Source organism: Diabrotica undecimpunctata, unplaced genomic scaffold, assembly GCF_040954645.1.
Source record: "Diabrotica undecimpunctata isolate CICGRU unplaced genomic scaffold, icDiaUnde3 ctg00002926.1, whole genome shotgun sequence".
In the NCBI taxonomy this organism is placed as follows: Eukaryota; Metazoa; Arthropoda; class Insecta; order Coleoptera; family Chrysomelidae; genus Diabrotica; species Diabrotica undecimpunctata.
Window position 1 is genome coordinate 1 of NW_027314128.1, and position 13,212 is coordinate 13,212.

General features: G+C 31.9%; 1 protein-coding gene across 1 annotated transcript; it reads left to right on the forward strand.

The window, feature by feature from the left end:
• Window positions 1-7,970: 7,970 nt before the first annotated feature.
• LOC140432129 (sodium/potassium-transporting ATPase subunit beta-2-like) lies at window positions 7,971-12,791 on the forward strand (the record flags this gene model as incomplete). The annotated part of the gene is made up of 3 exons (XM_072519968.1): window positions 7,971-8,111; window positions 10,701-10,820; window positions 12,604-12,791. Coding segments are annotated over 3 exons (449 nt in total), but the record flags the coding sequence as incomplete, so codon positions are not given.
• Window positions 12,792-13,212: the final 421 nt, after the last annotated feature.

Below are 13,212 nucleotides of genomic sequence, written 5' to 3' on the forward strand. Positions count from 1 at the left end.
CGCGCTATCTCAGAGTAATCAACACCTTTAAAAATATTAAATTCTAATCTAGATCAACCAGCTGTTTCATTACTTATGGAAATCCATTTACCCCCATTTTTAGTGGCGAGTGGCGATGTTCGGGGAGTTGGGCGTTAGTATTGATCGATCTACTCCCTCTCTCGTCTTTCCATTTCCACATTTACCCAAAGGCAAAGTTGAACTGACCTAGTTCGCTTTCTACTGATATGGAAACGGATGAATGTACTGTTACTCTGTATTGCTTAGCTATGCTACGTTTGTGTCCATGATTCGGAGGTATTGGCAAGTGCAAATAACGATGGATTTTTATTGGATCTACGCGCAAACATTTTAGGATCTGGGTAAAGGTATTAGTCCAGAAAAACTGCTTGCTCAGTTGAAATGTAGAGAAAAGCAGATGTTTTTTTTTTCGTTAACGTCTGATCTTTTTATATATGGGCATATTATCTTTGATTAAAAACCAAAATATCCAGTACAGTAAAACCGTTAGGATATTTATAGCAAAACAGTGTCTAAAGTTCAGAACAATTGAAAAAAAAATTCTACATTACTCAAAAAACAAATCTTTTTGAACCGAAGCTTTTATACTGGCTTTGCATTAATTTTTCTCTGTAGTAAAATGTAGAGCGGATCGTCACGACACAAACTATTTATACTCACGTTGTATTAATTTTTTCTCGATACCAATAACGACATTTGCATTTCTAATAATGATACGAGACTTGCATCGTGCTACGATGATAGTTCACGTCATATAAAAACTGGTACACTTTTTTTCCCAATGCAAACCTGTGTTCAGACTTGACACAGTGGTTGTGAACCAATTCGTTGTTGCCATCACAGATAACGGAATCGCACTAAATCTAAATAAAAAAGAAAGTTCAAAAATGTTTAAAGTTTTTATATAGGTATTATTATTATCATTAACAACAAAAAACCGTATGTAATAAGTTTAATAACCAGAGATAGGATTGAATTAATGCCAAAAATGTTTAAAGGATCTTCAAACGTAGGTACGTTATTGGCACAGGGAACATTGGAATGCATCTAGTGTAATTTTATGTGTCTGTCGCACAGCCCTCCTTTTAGCTGATTTGATACAATATTTTCGTTGAACTGGCAACGTTGCCCTAGACATTAGAATGACATATGTGACAAGATCAACTTACATAACTTAAAAACACGATTTTCGGTTATAAGAGTTGTACCAGTTTTTTATGACGCGAACAGTACGTAAAGCGTAACAAGGTTAATGATGCAATTGGTGCCGGAAATTATCCGAAAGGATATCCCTGCCAAAAATGCCATACGATATTATTATTATTATATTAATTTTTTAACGTTAGTTGTTAATAAATTCATTTCAAACTATACTCAAATTTTATTTTTAAACAGCTTATTTAGTTTATATAATAATTTCATTTACTATCAAATATTATTTATTTATATTTTATTATTAATTTGATATTTAGTCTAACTATAACGGCTCTGTCAGAACTAAACAACGTATGCTTGGCAACACTGCAGGCGAAATATACAGCGTTACTTTTTTGATACGTTAGCAGGTTTTAAAGGCAAACATAATAATTTGTGTACATGTACATCAAATGAACTTTTCATGAACTTTTCAGAGCAGCCGTCTCAAAAGTTCGAATAGCTATGATGATTGCCGACCTCCGCCGCGGAGATGGCACTTGAAGAAGAAGATAATAATTTATTGAATTATTTTAATACTATCATAGTGATTTTACTCGTCATCATGAGACGCGGATCCAATCAATTGCATCTACAATCACTCCACTTAAGTTTTTCTGTCTGTCTCCTATTCAAGGCTAGGGCGAATTTTTTCTTATGCCTCCATTATTTTGAATCCCTAAAATTTGTGAGTAACAGTGTCGGAATAATACCCTGAGGGGGGCGGGGGTTAATCCCCAAATTCCCGCTCTGGATACGCCACTGGGACGACAAGAGAATAATATTCTGTTGTCGTCAATCTGTTATACAACTTTCATAACAAATAAGTCACTTTTGGAGACTCGCTGAATTTTTTGCGTAAAATCGTCTTATGAAATCGACCTACGTATAAAACCAGCGTAGTTCTAGTTTAGCAATTTATTTGTTGGGAAAGCTCGAGTTCTGTATTATATTTTTTATCGATCGCCAAATTCGCAGTCAATTTTTTATGATCAACAAAATTTTCAAAAGAATTAAAAATTATACTTTTAAAATTATAAACTTATTGCATAAAAGGGTCGGTTTTCCCACCTCCAGATAAATATTGTCCTATCTGACATATAGTTATCTGATGGATACACATATATTTATAACATAAAATGTACCCGTCTTTTCACGTCAAATTATGTTGCGGTTACTTATATGTAAGATAAATGTAAAATTTATTTCGGAACACACCAATATTTAATTTATTTTTAAAAAAATCACGATCATATTTTAATATTTCTTTTGATTATACAATTTGTGGTGGTAGGAATAAATTAAATTATGTAAAGAAAAATTTAATAACGAATAAAAAAACAATACATGTTTAATGATTCTTCTCAGGTTTTTCCACATCACTACAATATTATATAAGGTTAGCTCAAACAACTTCAACTTCAAAAAGGTTAGTAATGTCTTCATTTAGCAATTCATCTTTAAAATTGTCTTAATTTTGATCTCTCGCTATGATATCCTCCTCCTCCTCAGTCGTAATCCCTTTTGGTATGTGGTGACATTATCAGGCCTTTACAGTTTTTTCACGATTTCCTTCCATCCTTCCCTGTCATGGGCTAGTTATTTGGCTTCATGTAAACCTTGGTTAATCAATATTTTTGTTTGATCTACCCAACGGCTTGTAGATCTTCCCCTAGGTCTCTTTCTTTCAACTCTACCCTCGACTATCAATTTTTCCATCGTACCTGTTCTTCTAGCAATGTGTACAAAATATTGCAAATATATCTGTTGTATTTTTTTAAGCAATCTATCCTTTACTTTCAGTTGTTCTAATATCGATATAAGCATAGGAGTATTGAATTCACAAGTTTTTTCAATTAATTGTCTGACATTAAGGATGTGTTCTCTTGTGCCTTTTCTTGGGTTAAATCCCGCTTGTTCTTCTGATGTCTGGGGTTTTAGTCTTTCATGTATCACATGAAGTAGAACCTTGCTTGTATGAAATATTAGGGATACCGTTCTGTAGTTGCTGCAATCTAGCGGAGTTCCTTTTTTGAATATAGGGATGAAAGTGGATGTTGTTCAGTCGTTGGGCCACTCTCCCGGTTTCCCAAATCTTTTTGCAGATCATATGCATAACATTTACTCCAACACCTCCAGTCTCTTTTAAAACTTCTACGGTGATCTGGTCTACGCCAGGAGATGTTCTATTTTTTAACTTTTTGATTGCTTTTTCTACCTCTGACTTTAGAATGTTTGGTTCTCTCTCTGCAGTGAACTCGTTGTGATTTGCATTCTGGGGATCATCTGCATATAGACTTTGACAATATTTTATCCATACCTCCGCAATCCCTTTCTCGTCATTTATAATATGTTGGTTTTGATCCATTATTGTTTGTGTGATTGGTTTAAATTCCCTGGATAGATATCGGACTTTGTTATATAGCTCATGGGATTCATATCGGTTTGCATGTCTCTCTAGTTCTTTGCATTTTCTACATGCTCTTTTAATTTCTCTATTTAACCTTGCTTATTTGTTTTTGTTGCTGTCGTTTTAATATATGAGAGATTTAATTCTCCTTCGCTCTTCGAGAAATTGCAGCGTTCTGTCTGCCATCCAGTGTTTTCTCTTGATGATCTTTTTTCGGTTCTGATTCTTTCTACAGAGGTTTCTATAGCATTTCTGAAACCTTTTCACATTTCTTCTGGGTTGTCTTGTGTGTTCAACATACTAGTTTCCTTTAATGCATCTCTATTTAATGGCATTGTTCTTTTTAGCTTCATCTTGAAGCAAGCCCATAAAGTTTATAATCGGATCCACATTCAGCTCTTGGTCTAGTTTTACGTTTGTAAAACATGTCTTTCATTTGTTTTTTATAAATATGTAGTCGATTTGGTTCTTGTATTCTACATTTGGGCTTCTCCACGTCCATAAACGCCAAACTGTTTTCGGTTGTAAAATCTATTAAACGTTCTCCCCGGCTGTTTCTAATACTTAACCCATAGTTTCCTACATTTTGGATGTTATTATTTCTTGTTTTTCCTACCTTAGCGTTAAAATCGCCCATGATTATGAGTGGTTCTTTAGATGAAATATTTCTTATTGTGTCTTCAATAACGGAGTTTTGGAGTCTTCCACTTCATTGTCTAACGCGTCTGAGGTTGGCATATAGACCTGAAGAATGTGCATTTTGTTTGGTGATGCTAGTAGGGTTATTTTTATAAATCTATCATTTATCGGTTGGTAATCATACACGTATTGTGAAACTTTTTTAGTCACCATAATTTCAACACCATTTCTTCCTGTGTTATTTACTCCCGATATACTAAGTTACCTATACTCGTAGAATATTGCCACATGCCACAAGAAAATAACTTCAGAACAGTAGTAACCTTGTTGTAAGTTATTGGGTGACATTTATAATACCAATTTGCCTCATTCTCTTGACAAAATAATAATGGCTCAATTAGGATATATAAATGATGAGTTTTTAAATGTAATTATAATTTACGGTGAGTATAACAGAAGAGTATCCAGAACTTGCCGTGTTTTTGTTGAGAGATATCCTGAGAAGCCTCGATCAAATCATAAAACTGTAAAACATTTGTTAAACAACTGTTTCCAATTTGGTCAGTTTATAAGTAAAAGGGCCCAAGTCGATAATAAAGATTTACAATTAGATATCCTGGGATATTTTGCAGCTATTCCAAATTCATATTTACGGTAATGTGAGCAATTGTTACAGGTATCGACTCGAACAATTCACAGAATTAAAAAAAAAAACAATATTGGACCATTTATTTGTATACACTAGCAACATTTACATCCTGGAGATTATGTGAGATGTGTAGAATTTTGTGAATGGGTTTTAATCAAATTCCAAGATAAAAATTTTACAGAAAAAAATTATTTGGTGTGATGAATTGAAGTTTACCAAAAATGGTATGTTTAACCGATATAACAGTCATGTCTGGAGTGACGAAAATCCTCAGCTTACGTGGGATAGTAAATTTTAAGCACTATTTTTAATGTTTTAATGTTTTTTGTGCTGTGAAAAGTAATAAGATAGTCGCTCTCATGATGTATGACGAAAATTTAAACGAAGCGCATTACTGCAACATTTTTCGGCAAATTTTTCGGAATTGTATCAGCAGTGCACGTTTTGCATAATAACAAAGCTAAGGATGCTTGGTTTCAACAAGATGGAGCACCGGCTCACAATATTCGAGGAGTCGGCACATTGATTGATGAAATATTTAGCAATAGACGGATAGCTAATAAAGATAACTTTCTCTGATCACCAGGATCCCGTTGTCACCGTTAGAACTATATTTCCGAAAAAATAAGGTGTTCTTTGAACCTGTCACTACTCAGGAAGCTATAATAAATAAAGTCCTTCAAGTTCTTAACGGAATAGATGGAGAATAGATGAAAATCTGGTTAAAAGAGTTCATAAATGATTGGATGTTGTTGGGTAACATTTTGAACATTTATTACATTAATAGGCTACTGCCTATTTTCTTTAATAACAACTTTTTACCTGTTCAATGTTTCAAACTTACAATATGAAAGTTGTAAATTAACACAACATAGTCTACAACAAATGCGAAGCAAATATATCGGAGTCACAGTTCGGATTCCGAAGCGCATTGAGCACAAGAGAGGCGATCTTCAGTCTGCAAGTTTTAATTCAAAGATGGAGAGACATGCACAAGGACGTCCACTTGTGCTTCATCGACTTCTCCAAGGCGTTAGACAAGGTCAAACATGATAAACTCATGGAAATGCTCAGGAAGATGCATATTGATGGCAAGGATCTGCGCATAATAACCAGTCTCTATTGGAACCAAAGTGCTGAGATAAAGATGGGCAACTTACACAGTGGGAAGATAGATATTAAAAAGGGTGTACGACAGGGATGCGTCCTCTCGCCACTCCTGTTCAATATATACTCTGAACAAATCTTCAGAGAAGCACTGGGAGAAGTTTCGGAGGGTATCAAAGTAAACAGAGAGGTAATCAATAATATTAGATACGCTGACGACACAGTTATTAGCACACACAAAGCATACACACAGCAAGTCAAGAATATGGTTTAGAACTCAATACAACCAAAACTAAATGCATGCTCATCAGCAGAACACAACAACCTCCGATGCAATTAACATTAAACAACCGAAAAATAGAACAAGTGGAGACATACACATACCTTGGAACCACAGTCAACACAAAATGGGACCAGTGAACAGAAATAAGACCACGAATTGAAAAAGCGCGAAACGCGTTCAACAATATGAAAAAGTGGTTCACAAGCAAAATTTCAATGGAACTAAAATTAAGACTGGTCAAGTGTTATGTCTTCCCGGTCTTGTTCTATGGAGCAGAGGCTTGGACCACAACGGAAGCCACCCTGAAGAAACTAGAATCCTTTGAGCTGTGGATCTATCGCCGTATTCTTCGGATATCCTGGACAGACCACATCACTAACGTGGAAGTAATGCAGAGAATAGGCAAAAGCAAAGAAATAATCTTCACCGTAAAGAAACGGAAGCTTGAGTACTTCGGACATGTCATGAGGCATACTAAGTACCGGCTGCTACAGTTAATAGTCCAAGGAAGAATCGACAGTAGGAGGGGACCGGAAAGAAGACGACACTCATGGATGTATAACCTGCGACAATGGTTTGGGCTAACATCGACCGAACTGTTCAGAGGTGCCGTAAACAAAGTCAAAATAGCCTTGTTAATAGCCAACGTCCGAAACGGATAGGGCAAAGGAAGAAGTCTACGAAAAAATTTTTTTAGTTAGTTTAGTTAATTTGTTTAAAAAATTGCAAGAGATAGGTATAGAGGATGCTAATACAGATCGATAGTGGAAAACATATTTTTCTAAAATAATGAATCATATACAGAGTGTCCCATTTGAAAAAAAGAATTAGGCGAAAATTACGCTATAGGGAAGTACTACAAAAAATGTTCAGAATAACCTGAATATTTCTAAAATAAAAAAATGTACAGGGTGTCCCAATAAAAAAACGAAGTTATAAGCAACTTCCGATATAACTGGAATTAGCAAATAAATGAAAATATTTTCATTAAATATATCACTCTTCAAAACCCTTTTACTCTAATTGGCCGTTTATCTACTGCACCCTGTATTGTATAACTGTGCTGATAATGTGATATATTCATATATTAATCTAAATATTTCCTAATAATTTCTCCTTTAAACTTTGTTTGGTATTGATAGAGAGAGATAGAGAGATAGAAAGAAATAAATAAGTCGTATTGTGTAAAAATAAGTATTATGTTCTACCTTTAAATATTCTTTCTTTAGTGCTTCATAAATGGTTCGGCGTGTTTCACGAACGATTTGGACTATCGACTTAGGCGATATAGCTGTGCTGAATGAAAGATCTTCATAATATGAATTTCTCGTTGCCAAAGCTACGAAAGCAATTTCAGGCTAATTCAATTAGGAGACTGAAAATAATAAAAATCTTGAATTTATATTTTTAGTACGATCCATGTCTGAAAATATTTGGATAGGAGACCAAAGAAAATAAATAATTTTTTTTTTTAGTGAAAATTATAACATTTTTTAAGTATATCGCAAAATATTCGAAGAAGTAAGATAAATCAATCACTTTATGTCCCTTTTTTGATGGACTTTTTCACAAAACCACTCATTTGAATAGGTCCTTGTTAAAAGTGAATCAGTTCTTATGTATCGTTTTTATTAATCACTATCACTAATTTTTTGTTTTTGTTTCAGGAAAAATTTTATTATTCTACCTAATATTCTATGCTGTTTTAATAGGATTTTTTGCTGCTATGTTAGCAGTATTCTACCAAACATTAGATTCCAAAAAACCCAAATGGGAATTAGACAATGGTTTAATTGGAAATAATCCAGGTAAGTAAGATAATCAAATTTGAGTAGTGTAGAATTTTTTATTGTCCACAATATTTTTTTTATTTTATTCATGTAGCACAATTTATGTAGTTAATTTGTTTAAAAACTTTCGAATACACTGATATATTTTTCCCGTACAAAGGGCATCAATAATTCGACAGTACACTTAAACAGCAGTTTTTACCGAAGAAAAATATTTTTTCAATAATAAATTAGACAAATTCTTTTTATCCATAAACCCTCTGATCCGTTTACTGTTCAAGGCCATCCAAGTTGATATGTTTTAATCGAAGCAGGCTATGGCATAGGAAAAAGATATGATACTATAACTAACTACTATTATGAAAAAAACTTCTATATGGTGTGTATAACTTTTTTGATGGAAATTTTTCTATGTACATTGTGAATATTTTGTTAATATTTAAATCCTCAGATAAGAATAATTTCGACGAGTCTGTCAAACTATAATGACTTTTTCTGACTCTGAAAGACACTATATGCTGCATTATACAGTTTTTTGTTTCCATAGAAACTTGATGACGATGGTGTCCATGACTTCCTCTAGTATCTTTTGGAGCGTGATCCGTCAATTTTAGTGACTTTTGTAGAACTTCCAACTTTTTTTTCCAATTCTTCTTGTGTTTCATCATTTACATTATAACGGATTCTATAACTAAAGGTGGCATCATGAAGACGTGCAGAGTCCTTTGATACTCGTGGTCTTCGTTGCTGTACAGCTTGTACAGTAATTAATCCGTATATATATATATATATATATATATATATATATATATATATATATATATATATATATATATATATATATTGTAAAAACTACGACCGTCAATTTATATTTCTAAAGTATTCAACTAGTGAATTCAGAGGTTTAATCGGTCATTCAGGTTGGCGAATAAAAAAAGAAGTCAACTACTTCATAAGTTTATCGAAGACGTTTCGCTTTATATTTCTAAAGCTTCTAAAATATAACAAATGACATAGGGTTTATAAGAAATACAGATGTTTATAGTTCATAACTTACAACTCAATATGTAGTATATTATCGATGTTATCATATATCTACTGCACACTTTACTCATTATTTAAAACTAACTTCACCAAAAAAGAAAAAACAAAAAACAAAAAACAACACACAAACTTTGCTGAAAATAATGTTCATATTCGTAAATATGAATATTTAAAAGTTTCCCTATTTCCAAGTTTCATTAAAACATAAATTAAAAATAATATATCAAAATATTTCCGCCATACAAATTCCACCCGTCCAACTAATTATGCAATGTCCCCTGTAGAAGTTCATAATTGTCTCAAACCTTGGAATTTGGTGACACATGGCCCTTAAATAAAAAAATTTTCAGTATCGCGTCAAGTTGTTTGCTAGATTGCAATAAATCAGAACTTTGTTGGTCTTCAGCGGAGAACCATCTAAATGAAGCCAAATGTTCGTTTAAAATTTTTTAAATATTCATATCTACGAATATGAACATTATTTTCGGCAAAGTTTGTGTGTTGTTTTTTGTTTTTTGTTTTTTCTTTTTTGGTTAAGTTAGTTTTAAATAATGAGTAAAGTGTACAGTAGATATATGATAACATCGATAATATACTACATATTGAGTTGTAAGCTATGAACTATAAACATCTGTATTTCTTATAAACTCTATGTCATTTGTTATATTTTAGAGAACTGATGAAGCTTTAGAAATATAAAGCGAAACGTCTTCGATAAACTTATGAAGTAGTTGACTTCTATTTTTATTTGCCAACCTGAATGACCGATTAAACCTCTGAATTCACTAGTTGAATACTTTAGAAATATATATATATATATATATATATATATATATATATATATATATATATATATATATATATATATATATATATATATATATATATATATATATATTTTGGCCATCTGTCGACTTCCTTGAGTTGAACTTTCTAATAATTTGAATTCTTGCTAGTTCCAGTATTTGTAGAAAACGCCTAAACCTAACGCCCTTACAATCTGGTCCTTACAATATTCGATTCTTGAATCAGATTGATTATCAAATCGAATTCATTATCGAATTGAATTGATTATCGAATCAATTATCGAATCGAATCAATTATCGAATTGAATCGATTATCGAGCCGATTATCGAATTGAATCGATTATCGAGCCGATTATCGAATCAAATCGATTATCCATTCGAATTGAATCTAATCAAATATCGAACCGAATCGATTATCGAATCAAATAGAAATAAAATAAAATAGAATAAATTCAAATAAATAAATTAAAGTAAATCAATCATCATAAATAAAACCATCGCTCCTTGCTTAGAAGAAAAGAATGCTATGCTTCCTCCCTGGTCACTCCCGGAGTGCCACTTCCCGTTTTTATTATGGGTTTATAGATAATTTATAGATAGATCTTTAATTATGATTAGCAAACATTGTGAATTAACAAAGTCAAATGAAATGATTTTTAAACACTGTTTCCAAAATTGTTTACAGCTTCTAAATGTATTGTCACTTAAAAAAATGTATAAAATTTCTTAAAAACTAATCTTTTCAATTTTGTTTTAGGTTTAGGATTTCGACCAATGCCTCCAGAAAGTAATGTAGAAAGTACATTAATTTGGTATAAAAGTAGTGATAAGGGAAATGTCCATTATTGGCAAAGTGAACTTAAGAAATTCTTAAAGGGTAAGTATTAGGTAATTTAAGTATTAACAAAGAATATAGATAGACGCATATGGAAGGAGCTTTCACTGTCATTTTTTAGTCTCGGCAAAGGTTATACACATTTTATAGATGTGTGAGAAGAATAAGAAATTGATCAAGATTTCAGTTTCTTATTTGTACCACTAAGGAGCGGTCATGTCAGCTCTATTACTGCTTCTAAAATTAGAAAGAGTGGGGCAACAAATCCAACATTAAATTTTTGCATTTTAAAAAATTAGAGATCAAATCCTACTTATACACCATATTTTTTTTTTAAATAAAATATTATTTTAACTTTTAATAACAGAATCTTTTTAGAAAAAATATTGTGATTAAATTTTTTTTAAATTTTGTACAAATCTACAAATAATATAATTAAAACTCTCTTCTTATAAACTATAAATAAAATTAATTAAAAGTCATTCACCGGGAGAGAAAACCCAAATAATTGTAAAGTGTTTCGGTCAAAAAACAATTCCTGATCTCGTTAGTACGCTAGAATTGCTTTTTAGCGCATACCTCAAAGAATTATTTTTTACAATTTGAAAATTCGAAATCATTAAGTAGAATTTTGGATTTTTAAATTTAAAAAATAAATAAGCAAATCTCAAATAATGCCTCTCTAGGGAAGATCAGGAAAAAAGGGCAACCTCTTAGGATAAAAACAGACTTCGAAAAAATACCATCACCCCTTTGCAACAGTGTTGCTAAGAAACCAAGGGGCTCTAACGATTAGACTAGGTCATAAAGCACCGTGACAAAAGTATTCAGAATGGTGGTAGCACACAGACATCATCCTGATACTCAACCAGATCGGGCTCAAGCAAATTTGATCATTAACAAACTGGAAACTATTCATGAAAAGTTACTGTTAAATATCTCTAAGTATCTCTAAGTATCTCTTAGTATCTCAGTTTCGGTCTTCCTCTTGTTCTTTTTCCTACTGGCATCTTTTTGAATATTTTGTTTGGCATTTCGCTTTCTTCCATTCTTTCTTCAGAAAATATACCAGGAATGCTTTTAGTTGTTATTAAAAGATTATGGATGAAAAGTTTCTGCGAAATGAAAAAATTTAAAAATTTAGTAAAAAGTTTTATTGAATATTTTTTGGAACAGGACAATTTTTTAATGAAATAATTTCGAAAATAGTCTAAAAAGTTTAATGAATAGTCTTAAAAAAATGAAATTTTTGGTTGAATCAATTTTGAAAAATTTTTAAAATGTTTCGTAAATTTTTGAGCAGGAAAACAGTATAATAAAAAGTTACCTGACGGTTTTGTGAGGTGTTGTGTTGGAACAAACACATTTTTAATTCAAAATTATAAAATTTATTATTTTATTTTATTAATTATAAAAATAAAGATTTGATTGTGAAAAAAAAAACAAAAAATAAAACAATTTGCGAATCAATGGCATCGAAATTTTATTAAGCGTGGATGTGTTAAATAGCTCAGTGCGTAGTCCTGTTCCACTTTACCCTAACTATAGTTTTCAGGAGGTTTTAAGCCGAGGCCACGGTTTGAGTTTATGCAATGAAGTCGTCCTCTTCAGGAGTGTTTTGGTGTATAATATCCGTAACCAAATCGCCCATTCGAAATATTCTATGCGTCTATAATTGTACTGTAGAAGCGAAAAAATTTCAAACCAATCGGATTTTGTCGATAAGTAGTGACTATTGATCTTGAATAATAAGAATTACGTGATATGCAAAATTTGATATGAAGATATCAGTAATATTTTATGTATGTTAATTTTTTTATTTTAGCTTATCATAAAGAAAATAATCCAAACTACAATAATGTTGAACAATGCAGTATGTTTGTCAGTCCGACGCCAGGTAAAGTTTGTGATGTTAAAATGACTCCCCAGAAATGGCATCCTTGTTTAGAAGAAGCCGGATTTGGATTCGAAGACGAAAAAGGAGGTCCCTGTATTTTCCTTAAACTTAACAAGGTAATGTTTCTTCATTTTAATTACTTGTGATTATATTACAAGAATAATTTAGTGCTTACTTTTAATGATCTTAATGTCTCAATATTATCAAGAATATTCATAAAAAAATTGATATCAATTCATTATCATCATAGTGAACTGTGTTTATTAGTCTAATTTAATAACTTTATTTATTATTAAAATGTTCTAAAACTTAGTTCATTTAAAGTCTTTATTTAATTTATATATACAATATTATTTCCGTGTTACAATTATAAACTTGACGCGATATTATTTTCAGACTGCCTAACACCATGAGAATTCCTCTATTTATATCAAACAGCCATTAGACTGGAATCTCTCGAAGCACACGGATGTTGACCCTTGAATTGTCTTGAATGAAAGGGAACGCCAGACCGGTTTCTAGCGGGTCGGAGAAAAT